At 39.2% G+C, this 27707-nt stretch overlaps 1 protein-coding gene across 8 annotated transcripts in view; it reads left to right on the top strand.

Annotated features, from left to right (window-relative positions):
- Positions 1-27707, top strand: part of ZNF521 (zinc finger protein 521) — a 275219-nt gene that overhangs the window by 229328 nt on the left and 18184 nt on the right. For all 8 annotated transcript variants that reach the window (XM_026006512.2, XM_026006515.2, XM_072735121.1 and 5 more), the window contains 2 exons: positions 16284-16415; positions 19086-19201. In XM_026006512.2, the coding sequence (XP_025862297.1) occupies positions 16284-16415; positions 19086-19201 (248 nt within the window). The remainder of the gene's footprint in view (positions 1-16283; positions 16416-19085; positions 19202-27707) is intronic.

Genomic DNA, 27707 nt, shown 5'->3' with positions numbered 1-27707 from the left:
ATTTCCTCATACGTGTCTGGGTTCCGTTAAAAAAAAAAAACAACAAAAGGTCTCTGCTGGATCTGCCCAAATCCCACGTGTTCAGAAGCCTGACCAATGCTACCCATGCCCTTGACAGCCCTTGCCAGTTTCTGGAAGCAGGGAAGGCTGGGAAGGCAAACCCCGTGGTTCCCAAGCCCATGCTGACTTTCCCCGTCCTACAGCCCTCCACTGAGCCTTCTCAGCATCTCTACCCTCACCTGCCTCTCAAGCCCTACGAGACCCAGAACTGCTCCGGGGCAGCGAGCTGACCTGACCATAGAGGAGAAAGCAACTCTGTGGAATGCTGACATCCTCTCTTCCGTCTAAACATGCTAAACCTGGTGCTCCTCTTTGCCCTGCACCTCTTGCTCCTGCTTTTGCTTCCCTTCTCTTTCTCCTCTGTGGAGGAAGGGAGGAGAAATCCAGAGGAACAAAGGGAGTAAACAAAGTCTAAAGAGTTAAAACACTTGAAATAAGATATTTCAACAAATGGAGCAAACAGGGACACCTGGGTGGCTCAGTCGTTAAGCGTCTGCCTTTGGGTCAGTCAGGTCACGGTCCTAAGGTCCTGGGATCGAGTCCTGCCCAGAGCCTGCTTCTCCCTCTGCCTATGTCTCTGCCTCTCTCTGTGTGTCTCTCAGGAATAAATAAATAAAATCTTTAAAAAACAAAAAACAAATGGAGCAAACATTTTGATGCCTGGTAACAGAAATAACTGCTACGTGCAGAGCACTTATGATAGGCCGGGCATTGTGCTAGATACTTGACAATCTCAGTTGTGTCCCTCGCCAGCCATGTGAGGTAGGGACTCAGTGGCCTCTTTGGACACAAGGCTGAGTGAAGGCAAGATGAAACAACGTGGATGAGATTAAACAGCTTGGCAGTGGTGGAACTGGGCAGCTTACTCACTGTCGAGGGATTCCAAAGCCCAAGTTTCTAAAATCCCTCCACCATGGCCTATGGAAAGAAAAGCTTTTCAAGTGTCTACGAGGACTTTTATACTTACTACCTCTTCTCCCCGAGCCAGCATAAGTCAGTGTAAGCCCCCGATAGAGGTCTGTGTTTGCTGGTATGCTTGGCCTACCAAGTGCATGGCACATAGCTAATTTTCCTTTCCCTGTGGAAGCAACTTTCATGACAGTAGATCGAGGACAGATTATAAACTGGACTCAGTGGTAGTGATCCGCCTACCTGCCCAAACCCTATTTGAGAATAAGATTTTGTTTTTTATAAATTGAACAGGATTTAGTGGCTGACCATTCTGAGTATTCACAGAAATTAATATTTAATCAATGTGCAAAGGGGCTCAATTGCATTTGTGACCTGCTTTCTTACGTATTTGGGAGGGTAGAGATGAAAACAGAGAACACACAGTAGATGCGTTTACTGCCAGAGTGGAACTTTACAATCGTACCAGGGGACCTTTTGGTAATGTTTGTAATGTGCTGCTATTGTGATTTAGGAAAGAAAAATGCTACTGCTGGGCTTTATTTTCAACAGATTTTTTTTAAACATCAATTAATGCAATCAAATGTAGTACAGGGAAATCTAACTTTTTATTTACATTTCTGGGGGCCAGGGAGGGTTTGTTTGTTTTTGTTAGCTCCAATCATTTGAGCTGCACAGTATATGGTTTTCTTGGTATTTTCCAAATCAACTCAGTAAGTTATATTTAACAGTCTATGTGAAAATCTCCACATGAGGAAGAGAAAACAGCTTTTGTAACTGGTACCATTTGTTGAGAAACAACTGATTCTGCCTTGCTTCACACAGTTTGAAAATAATGACTTTTTTTGGTTTTCAACAACAGATTTGCTTAATAAGATGAATCAGTTCGGGTTTCTAACCCATACCAGCAAAACTGAAATATGTTATTTCTTCAAGAATTCGTCAGATTTTTTAATGCCAAGTTTTGAACTCAATCTTGATGAATTTGAAAATAACCTAAAAGGAAAAGAACATCATACGTTTGTCCTTAAGCCTTAAAAGGGCACTAAGATAAACCATTAAGATAATCAGAAAGGTCTCTGCTGAAGGTACATTTTTCTAATTTTTTCTCCCTACTGTGATTCATTGTCTTAACTAAACACATATTATCAGCACAAGCTGCTAGGCATTCTTCTGCTTTCCTGAGCATAGGGACCAACTAAACTAAGCATAGGTGATTTAACTCAAAACATGGTTTAAAAAAAAAAAAAAAAAAAAAAAAACATGGTTACACGTTGAAATTTAATTCTTTTTCTTCCCCATAATCTGGACCCCAGCCTCAGATTTGAGCCCACTTCTCACAGTAACTACTCACATACTAGTTGGACTTCTAGCAAACTAGTTGGACTTCTCCTAGGATTTGGGTTACCTAGACCAATCCATTTATAAGCAGATTAACTGGAAATCCATGTATATAAACCCACACCACAATGCTATATAAATATATGGAGGTGATTGTTAAACATCCTCAGGTAGAGGTAATGTGAGGAAAATGTACCATTATAATAGTCTTAGCATTGATAAGAGCCTCTTTCTTAAGGGCCCCTCAGAAGGAGGTGGGGACAGAGCTTAAATTGTGTAGACACTCCATTCAGCTTCTTGAGCTTGAAAGTCATGTTGGCCTGAGCACAAAGCATGATCTTTTGCAGTAGATGAGGTAATATGTAGACCTAATCGGGTGAGTTGAGGCCACAGTGACTACTTTGATTTGGAATTTCCCTGCTGTTATCGCTTTAAGACAGAATTTCTAATATTCGTTTCAAAAGACAGATGCCCAGACTCTATAAGGTCCCCCTGGGTATCACTCGATGGCATCATTCTTACTGTTTCTCAGGCTGTTCCCTTTTGAGAGAGTATCCACCTGTACTGTGGGTGCCAATAGGTAGAATAAGGAGACTGGGAATGAACTAGTCAGGCCAAGAAGCCCATGATCAAGTGCTTGCTCGTAAGGATATTGTGACAGTCTTAGGTATGTCTAATTCTCTGAAATTTTATTTTATTTTTATTCCTTTGTAGTAGCTGAACCAATATTTAATTAAGGAAACTTCTCTTTCCATTCCAAGAAATACAATTTAATTTATTACTGGGCATTCTTCTCATATAAGTATCTATGTATGGTCAGTTATTGTGATTGGTTGCAAATATGCTGAAAATATATACTGCCTTTTTCTCACAAACAATGCTATTCTGTATTTTCTCACTCTCATTTTAATTTCTGAAACTGTTTTTCCTCCAATATTCAGAAAAGGAAAAGTTTTGTTGCTGGTCCATGTCAGGCTGTTCACCTCCTATCTTATCCAATGGTTACTATCCTACAGTATTATACAGAGTATTTACTTTTCTTGAAATTATCAGATATAAAAACTCTGATGCTAATCTCTGTCTTTAAGAAACCAAACATTGCTTCTGCTTTTCCAAAGCAAAGAAGGAGTAGAAGGCCAAGACATCACCATAGGTCACCTTTTATCCTGAACTTCTGTATTTTTCTTTACTAAGAATGAAATTGATAAGTGAGCTAAATGTGATTTATTTTCAGAAAGGACATAGATTTTATAGTCGAGTATCAGATTTCGACTTAAATTGTTCAAGACAGCATTGGAATTCTATGCTGATTGCATCACATCACACAGGGGCAAAGCAGATCTTTTAAGTATATAAAATGTTTAAAGCCATTGATAGATATTTTAGTGATTTTTTTCAATAGATTTCCTTTTGTGTCAGAAGATTATCCACCCTCTTTATATTGACACAGCATACAATACTTAAATTTTGAGAACAGATTTAGAATGAGCTGGTTCAGGTTGTAGAAAAATTGTCATGAAGATAGGGGATTAAAAATTTATTGTGCCCAAAGCCTATTTGTAATTTGGAATTATAGTCTTAGAAATATTTCATAGCTTTGCAGAAGGTAATATAAGGAATTACTATCTAAGAAAGAGCAATCCTTAATTATTATGTCTCATTCTTCATTTAACAGATACACTTATTAACTAATGCATGGTTTTTGTTAGGCCCATTTCATAGTCTATAGCTTTGGTTTTTGATCTGACAAAACACCTAGGAATATGTACTTTTTCACTATACTTCCTAGCTAAGTAGAAATAAGACAGAAAGATTTGTTACACCATAAATCTTTTTTTTAAAGATTATTTATTTATTCATGAGAGATACAGAGAGAGAGAGAGAAGCAGAGACATAGGCAGAGTGAGAAGCAGGCTCCCGGTGGGAGCCTGATGCGGGATTCAATCCCAGGATCCGTGATCTCGGGATCATGACCTGAGCCAAAGGCAGACCCAACCACTGGGCTATCCAGGTGTCTGTCCCACAGCATAAATCTTTTGGTCTTCCTTTCTTCCTTCTACCCTCCCTTATTTCTTTTTTCTTTTTCCTTCCTTCCCTCCTTCCTTCTCTCTCTGCCTCTCCTCTCTTCCTTCTCTTTTTTCATCTCAACAGATAATAATCTCTCACTTATGTTGCTCTTGACTGACAGGAAACAGAGGGAAATAGAAATAAGTATGATTCATTGGTATGCCAGTAATATCTTGGCTTCAGCTTATAGTGCCTAGATGTGCTGGTGTATCCAGAATGATGCCCAAGAGAGAAAAGTAGGTTAGGAACATATTGAGCTAACCTATTTTCCATACATAACTATGGCATTACCTTTTTAGTAAGCCACACGCTTAGGAATATGTGTGCAGTTCCAGATTCTTCCCAAATACTCAATTTAGTCCCATATCAGGGAATGATTCAGGGACTTAAAGAGGTATAATTAGCTAGAGGGAGAATCAAATTAAGAAATCAGTCTTTATTTTTGAATAATTATAGTTCCATAATGGAAAGTTCAAGCCAGGTCTCCGCAGGGTTTCAGGTGACAGTTTAACCAAATCAATAGGTTATTGCCATTGAGGAAAAGCATCAACATTCAGCCATGAATTTCTTCTACATCACAAGTTGTATGGTCACAGGTGTTTCTTTCACATTGACAGCTCAGACCAAAGCGCTTTAACAAGAGTGGTGTTCTTAGCTTCTTGCAGAATCTGGAGATAAAAGAGGTTTAACTTTCCATATCCCACAGAGGCTGCATATTAGTTAAGGCTTCATTTCACTTCCAATGGGAGAGGAACACTCCCATCAGGGCAAGAGAGACTTTAACAATAGTCGGTCAGGGAGTAAGGAATAAAGATAAAGTAGACTGGAGTAAGTTCAGGCTTTGCCTTGTCCAGGAGCAAAGGAGTGACCAGGTGGCGTGGAAATATGAAGAACTTATTGCACATTACTCAGATCTAGAAAGACAGCAACTTACTTAGCTTAGCTAATGACTTAAATCATTGTACTAAAGAAGCAGGAAACTTTTTTTAAGTGAGGGTTTGGTGGGACAGTGTTGTGTTGGCTTTGGGAACATTGAATTCTGACACTGACCACAACCAAACACTTTGCCATCATGAGTATGTCAGTTACTATATCTAGCTTCAATTTCCCCATCTTTTAAACAAGTCCACAGTTAATTAGATTGTCTCCATGGCCACTTCTAACCTTTATCTAACATCCCAGCATTTAGCCAATTATATAACATTTACCCTTTCATTTCTTCCCCTACGCATTCCTAGCTTATTGCTTCTTCATTTTCCATAAAACAGCACAATGTTCTGAGATCTTTGAAAACACTTGAGCCAACAAATACAGTTTAGGGAGGTATTTATTAGAATATTTCTTAGTAAAAAGATAACGCCAAACCATGGTCAGCCAATTCTCCTGGGTCCTCACAATCATGTTTCCCATATCACTTTTCAGATTTCTCTGAGCCTTGGGAGCGTTATTTGGTTTTGGAGGAACGTTAATCACCTTATGGGAGCTTTATGCCATCCTCTATTTTTCTTTAAGCATAAAAGCTTTATCTACAAGATCGTATGGAAGAAGTGAGTGTCTATAGGTTCACACACTGTACGTTTATTTTTCTTTTAAGTGTGTTGTTGCAGCTTTCTCCTTTGCTGATATATTTTGACACCTTATAGTTGTAACCTGCTGTTCTCTTTAATTGCTTATTGTTATTAATTATATAGTGGTAACGTAGTTGGCTGCTTGAGCCACTTGGCTGTAAAGAAATTCATTTATCATTATTGCCGTTGGAGCTACAGAAGAGTGCCAGCATTCTATCCAGAGATGAATGTTTTTGAGCTTACATCCAGTAAAATTTTGAACATGGGTCAAGTCCTTAAGCGTTTTGTTTTCTTTCTGCTGCTACCCTTTGCTTCTGCTAGTCCGTGCATTGAGCACCTTCATGTTCTCTTACCTTTTGTTTGCAGTATATGTTATGCTCAGCACTCCTTTTAGTGGCCTGTCCAAATAGCCCCCTTTCTTCCTCCTCTAGCTAACTGTAAATGTTCCCTCTCAGAATTTCTTTTATAAGGTGAATAACCTTCTTGCCTTTACAACTCTGTTACAAGCACACTTTATTTCAAATCATCAGTGTAGACTGAACATTATCTTAAGCCCCACATTTCAATCAAAGTGATCATTATTCCTTTAAGAGTCACTATAAACCCCTTCTAGTCACACTATAAATAATCAGACATATTTAGATTCCCAGTTTAGGAAACTGCCTGTATAATGAGTGGATGGAGGGATGGATGGATGGATGGATGAATGCATGGATGGATGGATGGATGGATGGATTGATGGATGGATGGATGAATAAAAGAATGAATGAATGATGTACACAAGAAACCATGGGAATGTGTACTTGCACACATCCAGCTACTTTCTGATATCTGTAGTTTCTTTAAATCTGGGCTTAATTTAGAATTCATGATCCCCACAGCTGCATGTGCCACAGAACAGCCAGGCCAGAGAGCTCCTCTGCCTTCTGGCAGCATGACATTAAATTCACACTAGTTAAGCCAACTTAAATTGAGCCTCCTTGAACCTTCCTAAATAAAACTAGTGGCCTTAATTACAATCAGGCAATTTAAAGGTTATGGAGCTCTAACTAGTACTGCAGTATATCACTTTAATAATGCACAGGAAAATTTCTCTAAGGGGTGGCATCGTTTGATTAGAAGAATTCCAGTTTCACAGCACATTCCCAATAAACTGTTTTTAGAAATCTTATTGCACTTATTGCCCCATTACCTTTTTTTATTCTTCAAGGCCGAGTTTCTAAGGTCACACCAATAGAACAATAAAAATATGAGTCATTTGCAAATAATGTGCAGTATTGTGATTTTCATGCTGCTGCTTAGGATTTTCTTCCTACCCCCACAAAGTAGAAGGGGCAGGGTAAGGTCCCTAATAGATTGGAGACCCCTGCCCCTTTTATACCTTCGTGTTCCACCCATTGCAGCTTTAACTTGTGCTTTAGCAGTGAACCTCGTTTCTAAACACCGCAGTTTAGATGATTTTGCAAAAAGTTGTCCATAACAGAAGTTTCTTAGGAAGATAATTAGCTTTGAAATGCCAGACTTAGTTTCTTGTCTTGAACCTGTGGGCACTAAAAACCCCATGGTTGTTGAGATCCATAATGTTTACAAAAGCTGGTGAACCTTGTTCCATTTCTTTTGTTTGTTTTGTTTTGTTTTGTTATTTTGTTTTAAAATCATCAGCAATAGCAAGCAATGCTTTCTAGCAAAGATAAACAGCTTCTCAGCATTCAGAGACTTTCTCCTTCAGATAACTAGTGGCTTTATGCCAAGAAGAAGAAGGTAAACAAAAGAAAAGGCCCTGACCCTGGCCATAAACCCAGCACAGTAACACGAACACGTACCTGATGAGAACTGTGTCCAGTGTGTGGCTCCCGTGGCCGGCTCACTGCTGTGCAGAATTAATATTGACTGTTACACTGTCTCAGTACCCCAAGATGTTTTCCTGATATATTTAACTCTAAAGCAGGTTACATTTGGTTTATGCTGCATGAGCTGTCCTTTTTCAATTTTACCAATTTGGGAGAGGTTTTCGTGCAGTACTCGAATGTAAATATACCTGTACTTCCATCAGTGCCAGAAATCCCAGATGTGAGAGCATTAAGAGTAGGTATTTAATATCAAACAAGAGAATTTTTAAGCAAAGAGTGTAATCAATGCATACATCTGATTTAACCAATTAGTTAAAAGGATGGAACTTTGTGATGTAAGAACACATAACTATTAACAAAAATCGTTTAAAAAAATAACTATGGGTCATGGATGTGTGATGGAGAGCCTTCTCTGTGACTTAGGGCAAATAAAAGGTAATTATCCCTTCTTACACAGAGTTCTTTTTTTGTGTTTCAGATATAAAATGCAGGATAGCACTTTTCCCCTTGAAATAGGGAATAAATTGGGGCTCACCAGTCTCTTGCCAAAGATAAACTGGCAAATAAGACAGTTATATTTTATTCATGCTTTATTTACCAGAGGGTTTTAATCGCATTTCAGGAAATAATGAAGGCAAGCAGTATAGAGTAAATTTGGGTGGTCCAAATGTGTCATCACGTGAGGCTTAATGTACAAGGGAATGGAGCAAACTCTTAAAACAATTGATAAATAATAAATACTGTTTTTGGTGTTCGTCTTGGCATTTTGTTCTAATTGAAATTAGATGTAGGACTAGCTAAAGGTATATTTCCCATAAATTCAGTACATATTTATTTCATTCCAACTATGAGCCCTGTACTGTTTAAGGTATTTGGCATTCATCGATGCACAAAACAGACAAACGTCCTTGCCCTCCTGAAACTTGCTTTGTGACACAAATTGATGACTAACCCCAAACTCAGTGCTTGCCACTCCCTTGTGTTGAGATGGCCTGGGCTGCTATCCACCACTCTTTACCAGGCAAGGTAAGAGCTGATAGGCATTACTGATTTGGAAACCTGCTATTTCCAGTCATATTGTATGTCTAATCATTATGCAAAAGGGAAGTAAATTTTTATATTATCTTGTGTGCTCAGAAACTTGCTGTCAAGGCGAAGAACATTGCAGCACTAAAGCTTAGGTGGTGAAAACTTTGTGCAAGAAAAAAAGATTACTTTTATGTATTCAAGCGAGCAGAAATAAGGGGAAAATTAACTTCAAGGAACCTGGATCCCTTTCAGTGCAATGCACAGGCATATGCTGAAGTTAATGCTTTATACCACAAGCTAACTTTTTTTTTTTTTAAAGCCACTCTATATTCTACAGAAACGGGTCAAAAGGATGTACTTGAGACTTAGCTAGTCACAGTCCTCACTCCTAACCCTGTCCCCACCTTTGCCTTTTGTAGGGGTCACAGTCTTTTTACTGAGAAACAGGTGCTTCTTCTCTTAGTTAAGAATGCTTTTTCTGGGAGAGGGGTGAGTGGAACTCAACGCGATTTTATCAATGCGTTACCAAAAACTGATTATTATTTTCTTTAAGTGAAAATGCTATAAGCTCAGATTTTTAACTTTAAAGCTATTTGCTGGCACTGTATGTATGCTATCTCTGAGACTTCAACTGTGGACTCCTGTTTAGATTGGGGAAGTAAAGAAGGCTGACAACCTGGAGGCGCCAACACACTGGTCAGGTTTGGAAAATATCTGTTGTCTACATGCTCATCCTTAATTTCAGATGCGTGCCAAAATATCACTGCTGAGTGCCCACAGGTAGAGGGAAACCACTTTTTTTAGTAGGTTGTTTGTTTTATTGTGTATTGTTTGAACAGTATTCCAGTATTTTCTCCTACATGAGAATGTTCAAATAACTAATATCCACGACCGATAATAATCGGCAAAGAATTGGACAATACTGCATCTCAGAGCATCTAAAATCCCCCTGCCTGCCTCTCCCATCCTGGCCCACCTGGACCTCCTGCTAGCTTCCAAGCTGCTGATGTTTATGGGGCTCCAGGCAGCCCCTGGGCTCTTTAAAATCTGCTGGGTACAATGCAGCCTACCCCAGTTGAATCATTTCCTGCTCCAGCCCTGCTGATAATGAGAAGTTCAAGACAGGAAATAACAGTGTCAGTATCAGTGGCTTTGCTTATAAAGTCCGAAAGCGTTGTCGCCTTTAAGACCCTGGGCCAAAACCAGGGAGTAACGGAGTTAAATGCAGGCTTGCACCTTGTTGACGCTCCTTGAAATAAAATTCTGACTGAGACACACAGGACGCATATCAGTTTGCTTTCCTCGTGATACCGAAGGGTGGCCCACGTGGCCCGTCAAAGTCAAGGCACCTGGTGCTCATTTTCTCCAAGTATCCCCGATGCCCTTTCTCTCTTACTGTGAATCTCACGCTTGGATCGCGGATTCCTCTCTTGTGTGACATAGAAATCCTGACGGTGGTGGCAGACACTGCCGTCCCGCCAATGAGAGAAAATCCAGGAAGGGGCAAGGGTCAGTCTTCAGGCGACTTGCATTTTCCTGTCGAATTGTGCAGCCAAACAGGGCAGAGCTTTTTAACTAGTGTGAGAAGGAAAGGGTCCGTGTCACGTTCAGGACGCTCGAATTCGGCCTTACTTTGGGGCCTTGATGACTAATCTACTGGCAGACCTTGGCGCCCAAGTAATACTCTCCATTGCCAAATCAGCACCTCGGCGTGCTGGGGTTGCGGCCGTGAAGTATGTGCCGTGTAGAACACGACAAATCACAGTGGCCCGAGCGCCGTGGATCTAAGAGAGATGTGATAGCTGCGCGCATGGCAAATTACAGCACACTCTGCCTATTTTTCTACTCCTGGTTTCTAGGGTGAGCCAGTGTAGCCGAGGGGTGAGTTTTGTCATGTGTGGCTTTTCTTTGTTACTCCTCAGACCCCGAGCTTATAAATGTGTGCTTGGAAATTAACTCGGGGAAGAGGAGAAGCAGAGTAAAGGGTTGGGGGTTGGGAATTGGTTTGGGGCATAGTTTTCTTGGATTTAAAAATATATGTAAGGATATAGCGGTATACACGTTCGAACTGGAAAAATTACAACTGCAGGGCATTTGATTCCTCTGTTTGGATTCCAAGGGCAGAGTTTACTCCCACTCAGATCAGAGCTTTTTAAGTATCGCCCCTGCCACATGATGATGCACCAAGAGGGGTTTGTATCTTTGGACTTTAGCCTATAGATTTATGCAGTGGAAGAGGCTGGAGGACCCTTCTGGCCAGTCTCGAGGGTAAATAAGAGAAGGAGTTCTACTTATAAACCGTTACAAATTGGTCCTCCGTAATGGCTGCAGTGTTGATCAGACGATCTAAGGGGGCCCCCAGTGATTCCTGAGATAACAGCTGCATGTAAGTCAACCACTGAACATTTGCTTGTAGCTGCTCTAGATTTTTGTTTTTATTGAAGGAAAAGGAGTATAAACATGGGACACACAGTCTGGAGGCTGCTTAAAGGGTTTCTCTTGTTTAAAGCTTATATTGAAATGTCAGTGTCTTCTGTTAAGCTAACAATTGCCATGTTGGAGCTTATAACTTGAGTTGTGCTGGAACATCCAAATGGCAGCTATTATTTCTTTTTTCTGTTACAAAGCTGGCTGATTAATAGCAGTGTTGGTCAACGTTTTCTAAATTGGAGAGATAGAAATTACCATTCCCCTTTGAACTGGCCTCAGACAAACAGATTTTGTCCTTAGAGCACAAAGTTTTGTAAATGATCATCAGGTTGTATTGCAATTATGTATTCAGACTCTTCCTTTGAAACATTTAATAGTGAAGTAAATATTTACATTAGCATCAGTGTCTTCTATGTAGACTCGATTCCTGTTTACATTTACATTCACACTTAAATGGAGATTAACAAGTGGAAGTAATTATTTGAGCTGAAATTTCTATATGTGGGAAATAATTTCTCAATTATACCCACACCGTCTCTGGCCGTGCTTTAAAGTGGTTGACGGGCACGGGAAGTTGCTGGCCTGCAACATGTTCTCGGTGGTGCCAGCTCCACTCTTGCCCTTCCTGACCTTGGACCGATAGTGCTGGCCACACGCATGCTCCCCTCCACCAGCACACAACAAACCGGGATTTTCTGTTTGTTCTGGAAAGATGCAGGTTTATTTTTGAAAGCTCCATATTCTCCTCATTCAGTTGACTAATCTTCACTCTGATGTTTCTTTCTCCCTTTCCCTGTGCTCATTTCTGCTCTCAAGTGTACTTGGCTAGAATACCCCTCAGCCTAGTGTGCAGTACTGCAGTTTTTCTGTCCTTCATACTATTGCCCATTTCCTGATAACTCTTTGGCTATCAGAATTTCAGCGTTGTAGTTAATAAGGGCTAGCATGAGTAGCAGTTTTTAGTCTTTAACTTTCAAAGTCACCTACAAAGGCAAATTAGGCTCATTGTGGAAAATCTGGAGACTCTAGATAAGCAGAAAGGGAAGAAAAATCTAGACATTTCATCCATAGATCTCATCTATAACTCAATAAAAAAAAATAGGGCTGCACTAGCCTATTATATCCTTAATGGAATATTGTAATGGTTATTAAATCAATTGACTCAGAATCTCTTTTTAATAAATGAGTCAGACTGTATTATCCAATTACTGTCAGCTGCTACCTTTCCGGGGAGCAGAGATGGTTACTTTGATTGAATTTTTAGGCTTTTGGCACCTTTAGGAAGAAGGGAGATAGAAAGACAAGGTGCAAGTTATGGCTTTGTAGGCAAAATCCTGAGCCTGAGGCTTAAGTTCCCCTGAAATCAGAGGTGTTGATAGTGCCACCTCAGGAATGGCAACTTTAAATTAAAACCACAGTGCTACCTTCCAGCTCCTTACTACCTCATCCCAGATAGCAAGAAGAGAGAAGCTCAGTTTTGAAAGGAAACAAGGCTTACCTAAGGTTGATCCCCCAGTACTGAGGATTCTTTTTAGAAAGTCTTTGAAAATTAAGACATTGCACTTAGCCACACAGTGTAAATAGAGAATGTACAGGAGCTGAGTTACACAGAGACTCCGAGTAAGGATAAACTTTTGAAATCCTTACTATAAATGCATTTTTTTTTTAGTTTGCCATTACTATCTTGCCCCCTTCTGCAGTTAAAAAATACAAAATGAGTTCTGTTAATGAGTGATAAAAATGTTTTGGGTCCTCCTGTCTTGCTCACTCATTATCCACTTGACCCTGTGGAAATAAGCAAGTGTGAGCACAGGGGAAATGACCAGGGAAGTTAATGAAGGTGGGAGACAGGTGTACAGGCGTACCCTATCTAGCTCGGAGCACCCTGGCTTTCACTCCTCTACCATTTGCTGTGTGGTATTTCAGATATATATTCCGTCCTACTCAAATCGCTAGGAAAAGTTACTTGTTGGAAAAGACCTTTGTATAACTTAGAAATGTAGAACTCCCAATATTTTTTTTGATATTAAAATGTGCTGTTACACTATAAAAAGTTCTGAAAATGCTAGAAGCTATCTTTATGATCATTGCTATCATAGTGCCTTCACCAAGTATGGGATTGATGAAAACTAAGTCTGCACTAATAATACATAAATGCTTTATGGCTGTGTGTCACCTTCTTGTGAATTCACTTGACTAAGTTTGGATTATGCAACGTTTTATGATGGAACTTCTCTGTTCTCAGGATGGGAAATAAAAATTGATAAGGACATTTTCTTTGTATTCACGCAACACATATCTTTCTCCCCTTCTATTAGTTTTCCAAACAAAATACGCATAGTCAAGAGACAACAACATCACATTAAAGATCATTTTAACTTGCAGGATTCACTTTGTGTTTGTCAGTCAGTCAGTGTCCTCTAGAAAGCCAACCAGGCTCATATGTGTCACTTCACAAATATTGTAGGGTTAAGAATTCTGAATCTGGGGCACCTGGGTGGCTCAGTGGTTGAGCGTCTGCCTTTGGCTCAGGTCGTGATCCTGGGGTCCTGGGATCGAGTCCCACGTTGGGCTCCCTGCAGGAAATCTGCTTCTTTGCCTATGTCTCTGCCTCTCTCTGTGTCTCTCATGAATAAATAAATAAAATCTTATAAAAAAAGAATTCTGAAATAAATGTGTATACCTGCTCACATCCATAGGCCACATCTTGGTTCTTGTGTGAAACACAGATTTAAAGATGAAAGCAGAACTCTTGGTTACCTTCTTTCCACCAAAGTAAGGTATGCAGCATTGAGGAAATAGAAAACATTTAAATTTGGCAAATTCTGTTGATCAACTTAGTGACCCAATTCCCTACAATAAACAGTGTTCCCAATATTTCTTAAGATCTAAAATTTGGGAAAATGTTGGTGACTTCAGGATTGAAAAAAGAAAGAGAGAGAAAGGAACAGATGAAAACCCCTTGATCTTATATAATCCCTAAAGCTTTTTGTATAACCCCTTGTCATGTCAGTATGCACAATTAAACTCCTTCTTACATAATTATAATCAAGGAATTTACTGTGCCACCCAAATACAGAGTAGGTTTTTATCTCTTGTGAAATGTAGACAGTACTGGGTGGCTTAATTAGTGCTTTGCTTCTCTTTTTACAAATTCCAATCCTCTGCTTCTAAAGACTCATACTTGTGTGGGAAGAGAGATTAGGAATACAAATAGAGCGATTTTACTCCTAGTTAGCTAATAATAATTCACTTTGTAATTGAGCCTTCGTGTTGCCAGTGATATCAGCCAGTGGAGGACTTACATGTGCATGTTGTGTTGCACGAAAGGAGATACCTTTGGAGGATAGACTTGTTGCCTCCACAGTGTGAATATGCCTTTTATTCTGTAGACCTAGAATGTCTGACACTAATGTGCCTTAATAACATTTTTAATCACTGCAAATAGGAGAAGATAAAAGTATAACAAACTAGGTTAAACAGCTTAATAACCCACAACCCTCAGACCAACTAACAAACTAGGTTAAATCACAAGCTAGGTTAAAAGATAACAAGCTAGGTTAAATTGCAGCCTCTCAGCCCTAACTCTCTCTGAGAAGTCGTCTGGGAGTTGCTGGTGTATGCTATAGCCTGTTTGCTGAGATCCTGGCCCTTGAGGCCAAGATGCCTGGAGTTAAGGTCTGGCTACACCAAGTATTGCCTCTGTGACTCAGAAAAAAAAAAAAAATCACTTAAACTCTGTGGGCCTCGTTTTTCTCATCTATAAAATGCGACTAATAGTAGTTGTTAAATTAAACGAATTTATCTCCGTCAGCACTTAGAACAACAGCCTGTGAAACACAGAAAACACTAAAGAAACGTGAGGTTGTTCGTTCTAGTGCTACTGGTTTTCAGTTCTTATAATTGCGAATTGAAATAAGTTGGAGTAATCCTTAAATTTTAAATTTCAGAAACACTTTGATGAGGAGAAAAGCAACATAAAAATAATGGTGTCTTGGGGATCCCTGGGTGGCTCAGCGGTTTGGCTCATCCCTGCCTTTGGCCCAGGGTGCGATCCTGGAGTCCTGGGATCAAGTCCCGCGTCGGGCTCCCTGCCTGGAGCCTGCTTCTCCCTCTGCCTGTGTCTCTACCTCTCTCTCTCTCTCTCTCTCTCTCTCTCTCTCTGTCTCGGTCTCTGTCTATCATGAACAGTAAAACCTTTAAAAAAATATAATGGTGTCTGTCAACAACAGAACCTCTTCACGTTATGTAGCAATTATTATTACATCAAAATATTATTCTACTATCTTGTTCCAAAGGTATCAAAGAAAAATCCAGGAGTAGTCAAAAGTGAGTGTGGAGTTGTTAGAAATTCCTTTGGAGAAGGGCAGTCTAGATCGCAAGGTGAAATTGAAACTGCCTTACAAAGCAGAGGGAGCATTAACTGAGAAGATATGTGGAGCTGGGAGTACCATGCTGGAAAAGAAAGCATTTATAGGATAAATGAAAAGAAAGCATTTATAATGCTATAAGCATTAATAGTATTTCAAAATTACCTGAATAGCTTGGGAATAGGAAAAGAAAGTTTGTGGGAATACCTCTAAAAACCTTATAGTTGGGAACAGAAACTTGTAGAACCTTCTAAGTAATCCAGAGGGGAGGCCTGAGAAGAAGCTATCCATTTTTCTATGGGTCCATTATTGTAGGACTTTAGAAATACACAGCCATAAAATCACAATAATGAAAAGGAGATGCCCTAGCAGTGACATCTAATTAAACTTCAAAAGCTTAATAAAGTGCGTTACCCAAAGACAAACCCTGTCTTCTGGTTATCTTTGGATTTTTAAATTCCAGAAATGTTTTTGAATTGATAAAAATTCATAGGTTCTGTGAAATAATAACCAAAAAACATATGTGCTACTTATATATTTATATTTGGTCACGGAAATCATTTAATGTGTGTGGTTATAGGGAATTCACTTGTCTTTTAGAGATATGGTGGGTTTCAATTTTTCACTTTTTCTGCTCCAATTTTTATTCTCCTTAACAGATGAGGGACTGAACCACGAGTGCAAACTCTGCAGCCAGACTTTCGACTCCCCTGCCAAACTCCAGTGCCATCTGATAGAGCACAGCTTCGAAGGAATGGGAGGTACCTTCAAGTGCCCCGTCTGCTTTACAGGTAGGAAACTCTAGAGAGCCCCGTGGCCAGATCATGTCCTTACTACCAAGACGTATCCCCACTGCTACAGCCTTTTGCAGCTATGACTTCAATTCAATTTGGGGAGAAGATGTTTGATTTCTGCTTATTAGCATTATTGATTGCTGCCTACTTAAAGGCTCACATGGGCAGGAAGGTTAACTGTCAGGATGAACAAATGGCATTTCGAGCTCTCGCAGAACTTTGCACTTTTCCATTTGGAAAACGACATCCATGTTTTGTTCACTTTTCTCCTCTTGGTGTTAAAAGGTTACCAAGGCGGAGTGCCTGCACAAAACGACTTCTTAATAATCACAGGCCATGTAACTAAAAATGCAGCCGTGTTGCCAGCCCCTGTCTGTTACTTCAACACGGAGAATTTTGTAACGTTCCCCAGAAGAAATCAAAAAGATATTATTAAATCCTCTAGTTCAAATTCTTGAAACTAGAAAACAGATGAGATGAACAGATTAGAGGAAGCGTTTATTTCCTATGAAGTTGGATTTTTAAAGTAGAAGTTGATAGAAATTTACACTTTTGAGAAGAAACTTTTATTGAATGTTGTAGCACTAGAGTTTTCGGCAGCAGCAGCAAAAAAAACATACATCAGAAACTATAATTTGAACCCCATAGGGGTTGAAATAGGATCATACACATTCCTGGTACTCCCCTAACAGTGACAAAGTTATTTTGGAAAATCCTTTGTGATCATTTTGCATGTGTCTTGAACTCGATGGTCAAGCCCCTCAAGGCTATGTTTCCTTCTTATTTGTCAAAAAAAAAAAAAAGCAAAACAAAACAAAAATATATCCTTCTCTCAAAATTGGCTTCTTTGTCTACAGAGCAAGATTCCAGACATTGGTTATTAACCTTCACTGTTCAACCTATAGATTTCTGTCCTTAAACAAAATGAGAGGGGGGCCATGTTCATTGTCCAGTTACCACAAGCAGTACTTGAATAGGGTGATGGCTCTGCCTTCAACATTTGCCTGTGAGGCTCCTTCTTTCCGTAATTCCATAAGCCACTCCTTCTTATGGAACTGTTTTTTTTATTCTTTTGGTATGTATTTAAAATATATATATTGGGTTTTTTTGGAGGGAGAGGAAGGCTTGCTTTTTAAAATTCTTTGGTTTTTTAAAGTTTGTATTTAAATTCCAGTTAGAGTACAGTCTACTATTAGTTTCATGTATACAATATAGTGATTCAGCACTTCTGTACATCACCCAAGTGCTCATCACAGGTGCCCTCCTTATTCCCCATCGCCTATTTCACCCATCCCCCCAACCACCTCCCCTCTGGTAACCTGTAGTCTGTTCTCTGTAGTTAAGATAAAAGTATATATTGTTATATTTTTACCATAGCATAGCATTTATCTTAAGACGCAATGAGTCAGGAGTCTGAGTTCTCTATAAAAGCTCATAATAAGTCTTCATAAAGAAGACTGGGTCATAGATCTTCTCATGATTAAGACCCTTAATAAAATAGTTATTTGATGTTGTAGCCAGAAGCCTCATAAAATGTTCTGTTATATGGAGATCAGTGGCAAATCGGTATAAAAAAAAAACCCATTTCTTTTTGTTGATGTAGGTAAGAGACAAAAATGCATTAAACATGAGCAGTCCGCATTTTCTGTGCTGACAGACCTGAATTGTTTTAGTGTACCTGGAAGTAATTTTTAAAATAACAATTAAAAGAAAGAAAAAAAAAAAAAACCTTCCAATATAAAGCATGTTAGGTGGGAGAGAAGAAATCTGAGTAGTTTTTTAAGGTAATGAAAAATGTGATTAAAATGTATGACTCACAAGAACAATATTCTAATATTTTAGGTTGGCTGGCAATTAGAATAATTTTAATGATTAGAGTGGAGTCAAAGTCAAATGCCAACATCTTTAATAAATCCTTTCCCTGCCTATACAGATTAATATTGTAGATGCAAACTTTTTTAGGTCACAGTGCAGCAGGCATCCATCAGAAGTCAGTTCTGCCAACCCAAACACTGCCTCTGGCATATACAATTTAATTATTAATAGTATGTCTCCTAGGTAAACTGTTACACAGTCTTAGGGCCTTGTTTTGTAGTCATTAAAATTGAACATGTTTATATTATTGAAACCCTTGCATTCAGTGTGTAGGCTGAGTTGATCTTAAAGTATCCAAAGAGAATTTACCTGCCGTTCTGTTTCACATTTATAGACAGTGCCCCAGAGTAGCTGTGGGATATAATTTTTAGCATTAACACATTTAAATAGAGAACTGTTTGCTAGCTATAACTTTAGGCAAATACAATAAACAGGGTTTTGGCATCTATGATTTCTTAACCTGTGGGTTGCTGAGAAATAAGAGTCCTTTCTGTTCAGATGGTGCTGTGCATTTGACAATTTTCAGCTTTATTTTTAAAAGATTTATAGGGAGCAGGGCCTCAATAAACCTTTACTTTGGAGCTGTTTGGGTTGAATTAGGTGCTTGGTAGAGTGCACCTTCACAAAAGCCAGGGACCTGACCACAAGCAAATGTGACTCAGCCCTCCCCAGTGACTGGCGGTGGTCACACCCAGAAGGTGTGCTATTCGGTTGGCTGGGTCCGGGGCTCTTCAGGGGGAGGCATCACAGAAAGAAAATAACCCAGAGTTCATCCTCTTTTTACCGTTGCAGTGTTTGTTCAAGCAAACAAGTTGCAGCAGCATATTTTCTCTGCCCATGGACAAGAAGACAAGATCTATGACTGCACACAATGTCCACAGAAGTTTTTCTTCCAAACAGAGCTGCAGGTAATGTCTCCATGAGGAGAACCGGGATTGAACTCAGTTGCTCTTCTTATAGGAAACAAGGGCATTTTAAATCTGGATTCACAGTATCACTCACCCTGGGCCACCATGATGCTCAGTGTGTATTGGGGCAAAGGGAAAATTAGAGGCTGGATTAACAGACACCAAAGTAATTTTGCCTCTGGCTGCTGTCAATCATAAAAAGAACTAGAACAGACCTATAATTGGACCTTCTGACCCAGTGTGATAGGCTTAGGGGTCAGGTTTATTGGACTGTGGGATCATTCACCTCGCTGTCATGGCCCACTCTCCCCAATCCTGTTTTATTCATGTTCTGTTCCCACTGGACTCCAAGCTGGATGGACGTCCAAAGTTATTGTTGTCCGGAGGGGTTCAAAATTGGAAGGAAGAAGGAAAGAGAAGAAAGAAGCTGTACTCAAGTCCAGTATGTTTCTTACACTTAATTAACTAGAATAATTATTACTTAGTAATAATCTAGTTAAAAATTGTGGCCCCCAAAGACAGTAGGTTTAGCCTTGAGTGTCCACTTGCTAGATATGTGACTTTGCAATGTTCCGTAATAATGACTCTGAACCTCAGATATGAAGAAATGATAGACAAGTGTAACACTTAAGGGGTTGCTGTCAGGCAAAAATGAAGTTAATAGGTCTGAATCTAAGGTACAAACCAGAAAATAGAACACAAATGTTTGGTTGGTTTTATTACTCTTGGCAACAGACCAGTCGTTAAATTACAGATAAGAGACCTGGATGCTAACCTAGAAATCTTACTGATGGTGAAAGGAAGATAACTCTTATTTTGCTTTTTCTGTTACTTCATCTGAGAAATGGGCACAGTACTTTATCCTCATTTTTCTGATGAAATTCTATGAGTAACATGTTTTTATTAAGTGTCGGTGCCTTTGGAGGAGAATGGATTCAAACTCAAAATCGTTTTATTATTATGAGCATTATTATTAACAATAAAGTTATTTAGCCTAAAATGGGGGAAAGGGATAGTTATTTTTTTTTTGCATTGAGTCCCTTCAACGAGATCCGGATGAAGGAAGAACTCAGAGCCATACCCACTCCTTTGTTTCTCATCCTATACTGTGAACCCTGGGACAGCTTTGTACCTTCTTGGACTCTGGGGAAGCCAAATTATGTGAATTCTGTGTCAAAATAAGGAATTTACATTTTATCATCTGTTATCGTTCCAAGAGTAAACAAATAGCAGATTAAGGTGGTGAAATATAAAATATATGAATGAATGGGTGAGCCCATTTCATTGTCATAATGGTGTCCATGGACTGAAATTAAAGTTGCTGTCTTACTTTTTATCCCTTCAAAATAGATTTCTACTCTATCATATCTGTTTGGGAATTGAATATAGAAGATTGACCAAGTTAGAGTATTGTCAATCTTAATATAAACTATATTTCTGTTTGTAAATATATTCTTACTGCAATAGGTATCAAAAGATAAGTCATTGTGTTTTTATGACTCGGTAAAGGATATGGCCAATACACCTAGTGATACTTAATTAGCATGTAAACTGTGGAGCAGAATTAATAATAAATTTTAACCTATTCAATCTCTTCGATCAAAGTTGTAGAGACTCTATAGAGACTGACTTCTACCTAATGTTCTTGAAAAAGGTTTGCAACAAAATTGCACTTTTATACTGTATTAGATTTCTAATATAGCTAACCTGGTGGCAAGACATCATTGTTTTTCATTAAAAGAATCCAACACTGTGGCCGTAGTAGCCTGTAGCCCATTGTAGCATAGACAAAACTAAGCAACTAAACACATCCTTCAGAACTCCAGGTTTCTTTTATAGTGTATTTTAGGGTTTTGTGGAATGTATAGTATTTATTCTTTTCTACAATTAATGTAGAACTAATTGTAGAGTTTTCGAACTCTTTGATCTTAGGATGCCTTTACAGTTAAAATGATTGATGACCACAAAGGGCTTTGATTTATGTGGGTTATTATCTATTGATATTTTCATATTTTAAATCAAAATTAAAGGATATTTCAAACACAAGAATATACACATATGCAATTCTACTAGCTGTCAGAGAGATGATGTCATCCCTTGTCAAGTAGCCTCTAGGAAACTCCACTGTGTACTCATGAGACAATGAGAGTGTAAAGGGCAAATAATGTCTTAATGCTATTATGAAAATAGTCTTGACATACAGACCCCCCTGAGAGGATCTAGGAGACCCCAGAAGTCCCTGAGCCACACTTTGAAAACTCTTGGTTTATAAGATACAATACAAAACATACAACTCTTTCTGACTCTTTTGAGATCTTCGAAGGTCAAACATGTCTCAAATCATTCTTGATTCATTCATTCAAATTGTGATCTGGGCCACAATAAGGCTTAGACTGTAATCCAAAGCTGTAGGCACTCTTCTTCCCATCCCATAACTCAGAATCATACATATTTGGTCTTTTTTGGCAGGGGCGGGGGGAGTGCAGAGGGAGAGGGAGAGAGAGAATCTCAAGCAGATTCCCTGCTGAGTGCAGAGCCAGACAGACGTGGGGCTTAATCTCACAATCCTGAGATCATGACCTGAGCCAAAATCAAGAGTTGGTTGCTCAACCAACTGAGCCACCCAGGTGCCCCACATACTTGGTCTTGATATAAATACTCAAGCTCAAAATATGCATCATCTCTTAGATAAGAATAGTTTTTAAATGTAGTATATGATAATTTTTAGAACGTTATCCACAGTCATAGGAATATCTGTGTAGGTCTGTTTTCTAAAATCCCCAGTAGTAGCAGTGGCTTTTGGTTTCAATACATTAAGAAAAATGGATCATAGTTAACTTTACTTTTTCTAGTTTAAGAGTGTTTGGATTTTTTATGCTTTACCCTCAGGGGTTCACAGTCCTGTACATTTGCTTTCATTACCCAAATTACCTTTACACCTGTGCTCAGAGGATGGAATTAATATAATTTTTAAAGATTGATTTCTTTTATTTCCTGCTAAAAATTGGGTATGATAAGTGTACAAAAACCATAATAGTTTTGTTAATTTCTAGAATGAGGAGGGAAATCGACTGAAATTAAGGTAAAAGTAGAAAATTAGATTGGCAACCAAAATCATAAGAGTAGAAAAATGAAAAACGAAGCCATTTTATCAGCCCCATTTGGTTCATGCTTTGGTATGTAAAATAAATGCAAATTTTAAAATTGACACATATCATACATACCATTTGAATTCATACTCATCTACTTTTTTATGCCACTGAACCTCAGAAAGGAGGACTTTACAGAAGAGATTATAAAACTAAATGTCCAAGAACTAAAATCCCGTTGGATATTGAAAGCAAATAAAGATGTTATTTATTTATATGAGAGAGGGGAGAACACGAGGCAGGGTGAGGCAAAGGCAGAAACAGAGCAGGGAGCCCAATGTAGAGCTTGATCCCAGGACCCTGAGATCATGCCTTGAGGGGAAGTCAGATGCTTAACCAGCTGAGCCACCCAGGCACTCCTAAAAGCATGTAGTTTATTTGACTGTTCCATCAGAGTGAGAATACTAGGGTAAGTCTAGGATGAGCATTTCAAAATCACCTCATAACATAATGACAGTGTATCTTTTAATGGTGCATAAATGATTTCATGAACGTGCTAAGTAATTTACATTTCTTTCACTGCTTATGCTCAGTTAAAAATGTGAAAGCATTTGTGTGTGTGTGTGTGTGAGAGAGAGAGAGAGAGAGAGAGAGAGAGAGAGACTAGAAGTGCTTTGTTGGGTATAAAATTTTATATTCAACACACACAGCAGTGTGTTATTTTCATTGATATTGCCTACAATGCCAGTCAGAACTCAGATAATTCCTCATTGTACACTGTCCATCTTTAGGATACCAAGGACTCAGACATCATGTTCTGGACATCACAGACGACAATTCCTTTTAGAATTAAACAAGACAAAATCTCGGGGCACCTGGGTGGCTCAGTGGTTGAGCGTCTGCCTTTGGCTCCGGTCGTGATCCCAGGGTCCTAGAATCAAGTCCTACATCGGGCTGCCTGCAGGGAGCCTGCTTCTCCCAAAGCCTGTGTCTCTGCCTCTCTGTGTCTCTCATAAATAAATAAATAAAATATTTTTTAAAAAAAAAGACAAAATCTCTATTTCTATGGAACATTCAATCTAGGACACACCTTTTGCCAGTGTGGAAGCTGTGTTCTTCACATGACCCCTAATCCTTTCTGACCAAAAATTCTAAATTCCAGTTTAGAGATATATAATGATAATTATTAGCAAGATACAGGCTTTTTCTTTTGTTAGAGTTTTCCCTCATTTGTGCAAGGAATAAGTCCACCTAGCATGCTGGTAGGGAAGATGTGCTTTGAAATAAAAGAGCATTACATGAACTAAATGAATGTTTTGTTTTTTTAAAAGCAAATGAGTATGTTGAATGTTTCACATGTTTTCCTAATAGACCTCAAAACTTTTTCTGCAGAACTTAAGGAAGCTGCTTTGAGAGAGGGATGGTGTGGTCCAAGAATAATATCCTACAATGCATATTTGTATCCAAAGTGGTTTATACAGGTGTGAGCAAGTGGTGTGTTTGTAAAAATGCTGCTGAATAGGCCACTTTCTTTCAATATAGTAATTACTGTTTAATTGGTGCCTCTAGAAAAGCTACAATTCAAAGGCAGTGATCAAATCATCCTCTTCCAATGTGTCTCCATAGAAAGTTCCATCAGGCACCATGTTAAGAATTTAATGGATGTAGAGGGAATTCCAGCAGGAAGGAGAGAGGGAATTGGCCTAGATGAACTTCAAGCTCTGAGATTCTGGTACTTGAATTCCTTTTGAATCAAAGGTTATTGTGATATGCAGCCCTTCCCTTCATTAGCTCATGAATGTAGTGTTTTCCACATTCAAAATGCAGTAATCATCTGACATTCCAAAGGATACATTATGATTTTCTTTCTTTCGGATATCACTTGGATATCACTTCCGTTTAAATATGCAATTGTCTCTTCAGCTGTTTTTCCTTCTCAAATCACTTTCCCACCAAATCACGTGAGCTTGATGCATATTTTTCACACCACAGCTTAACTGATGCTCAAGTTTTATGGTCATACTTCTGAAAAAAAAATGAAGCAGTGTGCATATTATGGGCCCTCTAAGACAACAATACAGCATGGAAATATGGCTGCTGAGCTGGTTGCTGGGTCATAGGCTAACTTAGCCATTTGCCTAAAGTAGCCTTTTAATAAATGTAATACAAATTCGTGTCTCAGGTTATTAAATAATGTGTGATGAGACATTTAGGAGTCCTTGTTAATAGTCAAAATCACAAGTGCTATGCTATTTACTACTTTTGTCCCAGTGCCATTATTAATTAAGAAAATATATTTATTAATTAAAATACTAATAAAAATATAACTTCATCATTTTAAATTGACCATGGTCCCAATCATTCTGTGACATATCAAAAATAATTAGAAATAGATCATATTTACAGGCTACTAGAAAAGATAAGATATGCATATGATTAGCCATTATATGAGCTAATATGTAATAAACTGTTATAAGTATTTGAAGAGAAGATGCTTATTCTCCAGCTGGGAGACTCAAGAAAGACATCTTGTGGGAAGCATTCAAACCGGTTCTGAAGGATGGATGTGATTCTGGTATCTGTGGTTATGGGAGAGTTAGCCACCCATAAAGGTCTCTAATGGTTAGTAGTTCTAAAAAAAATCATTTTTATGAGATTTTTATTCATTTGTTTTAATTTGCATTCAGTTCTCTGTAGGCAGCTTAGTACAAGGGAAAGGGCGTGAATTGCAGAGAAGAATCACCAGAGTTTGATTTTGGTCCCTGCCACTTACAAGCTGTCAACTGTGTGCTTCAGTGTCACCATCTGTAAAACGGGCATGTGGGAAATAGCAAGGACTCATGCCCAACTCCCAGGATCCTGGTGAGAGAGTGCAGTGGAGTGTGGACCAAAACAGGCACTGGGCAAGCATTGGCTCCCTGACCCCTCTCCCTGCTCCCAAGTGCTGACCTAAGTATACAAAATCAGGAGTCATCATTACTCAGAAATAAAATCTCTTATCTCAGACACATCAGATTTTCCTTAGTTGTCTGCTCTAGTTCTACTGGAATAATTTCCCAGTTAATCATACCTTGACATAGTTTCATGTTAATTGGTTTGCAGGTAAAAATTCTTATTTTAAAAACATTCATCTGTTTCAGGAGATTAAAGAGTCTTGGGCTTTTTTCTTTCCTTTCTTCTTTCTAGCATTTAACCATAAAACAAAACACTTATATTTGCTTTCAGAAATATAAAAACATTTCAAAACAACCTGACCCTTCCTTCTCTCCATATATCCTAAATTAAGGACATGTGGCCAAAACAAAAAGTTTTAGCATGCGCCTCCATCAAAGATGAGGTGGGATCTGTGATTTGGGAAAAGGTTTGTTTCAGTTTGTTGTCATATTTTTCTCTGAGTCAGGCCAATTCTCTTTCACAAACTGGACGAATGGAAAGGTGTACCTTTAAAGCTATCAGATGTGCCCTTAAACTGTTTTGCTTCCGATATTCTTCACAACATTCGTGTATTTTTCAATTGCTTTATTTTTCTTGCTAGTGGAGTTTGATATTTCTTTCTTTATCCCCACTCCAACTATAAGATTCAAAACCCTGTCCTGCTTTGCCTCTTATCATGTGGTCTTCCTTAGGGAACCCCAGATTGGAAGATTTGCCCATTGCCCTGTCTGGGCCTGCCTGCCTTTGCCGTGTTTCATAGCAGTAGTCTGGGAGCATAGTCAGTGTGGGGCGCCTCTTCCCTGCCTCTTCCTGGGTGGTTCATGTTTCCTGGTACCTGGGCTCTCCATGTATTTCCTCAGATCCCTTGGACCTCTGTATCTCTTGTTCTTGGGGCTGAAATCACAGCCCCTGAACATGTCACATAGCCACAGGGATCTCAGGAGTATAAATTGTGTCAAGTGAGCATGTGGGTCTGGAACTGGTCCCTCCCTTTCTCCACCACCTCATTTCTCTGCTTTGTGGGCCTGCGGGGCTTGTGAAGTAAATTGGTGCTCCACCAACTTCCACTTAATTTGCTCAGTGGTTAAATTGATCTATCTCTTTTATTTGATCGAATCTCCAGGAACTGAATCATTTGCATTGATTTATTGATTGGTGCTATGTTTTCACCATTACTTTTGATCACTTTCAGCTGTTAATATTGGATAATTCAATCAGGATTGATTGGCCCTACCATTGAAGGCAGAAAGTTAATCATACAGGACAAAAAAACAGGACATGGCTAACCTCAGTTTGACTGCTTCTCATTCATTCATTCTACTCTCTCTCTCTCTCCCTCCCTCCTTCCCTGCCCCCTCTTTCTTCCTATCATCTATGCAGTAGCACAAAGCTAAGGTTTTTCTTGAGCAAAGAAGGGAGTTTTAAGTCTTATAGTATTCACAATGCATCTAAAGATGAGATAGCTTTATTTTGTTTTTGTTTTTTATAAGACTGCACCTAGGAATCAAGCAAGCATCCAGGAAGACAGATAGGTATGATTGTCACAATGAACTCATTTGGACTAAATGAGTAAATGCATTTTCAATTACCCGTTTTGTACCAATAAATGCCTCGTCTGTGTGTGCACCTTTTACTAAATTTGGCCCTCACTGCTTCACCATGTGTCCTGCTAGTCAAATTTTCAAGAATCAAGTGGTTAATATGACTGAAGTAAGGGCAGCAGAGGTGATTGCAATAAGCAAAAACCACTTTATTTACATCTGAATCGTTTCTACAGCACCCCAGCTCAATTTTTAAAAATTCTCCATCCATTAATTTCTTGATGTTCCTATCGATGGCTGGTTTTCACTATTAAAAGATGGAGCGCCACCTCCTCGTTCTAGGACTCATTCCCTCCTCCAACAGCCCTGTTGTTAGCGATCTGCCATTACATTATTTTTTTGTCTGGCCCAGAGTTGACGACAGATGGCCATCTCCGAACTGCCATCAATGCGACTTTATGGAGCATCCAGCTAGGGTGTACTGAAGAGCACTGTGGCCAGTTCCACAGCCCCCTCCCTCCCCACCCCCTGGAAATGCTCATCACCTCTGCCACATTCTGCTTTGGCTGGGCTTTGCTGGCCCTGCCACCTTCTATGTCGCCAAGACAGCCTGCTGCCAGGGCGCCAGAAGATCTGCCTCCCTCCTCTAGGAACAAGAAACTGCGGGCACAATTGTCCTGTAAAGACAGAGCTCTGTCTCACCCCGTTTGTAGTCAGATCCTTTGGAGAGATCTGGAAATCCAAATTTCTAGAACATTCTGCAGTCCAGAGAGGCACGTTAAATTCCCACATATGTTCCTATTTTAGATGTTTGCTCCACACATGGATCAGCTTCCTCACATTAGCAGAGACAGAATGCCAAGAATAGACCCTTTGTGTTTACAAACTTTTACCCGACTATTGGAAAACACCACCTCCATATCCAACTGTTGTGACAATTAG

Source organism: Vulpes vulpes, chromosome 13 (assembly GCF_048418805.1).
Source record: "Vulpes vulpes isolate BD-2025 chromosome 13, VulVul3, whole genome shotgun sequence".
In the NCBI taxonomy this organism is placed as follows: domain Eukaryota; kingdom Metazoa; phylum Chordata; class Mammalia; order Carnivora; family Canidae; genus Vulpes; species Vulpes vulpes.
Note: the sequence above shows the minus strand (reverse complement) of the source record. Positions and strands in the feature narration are given on the sequence as shown.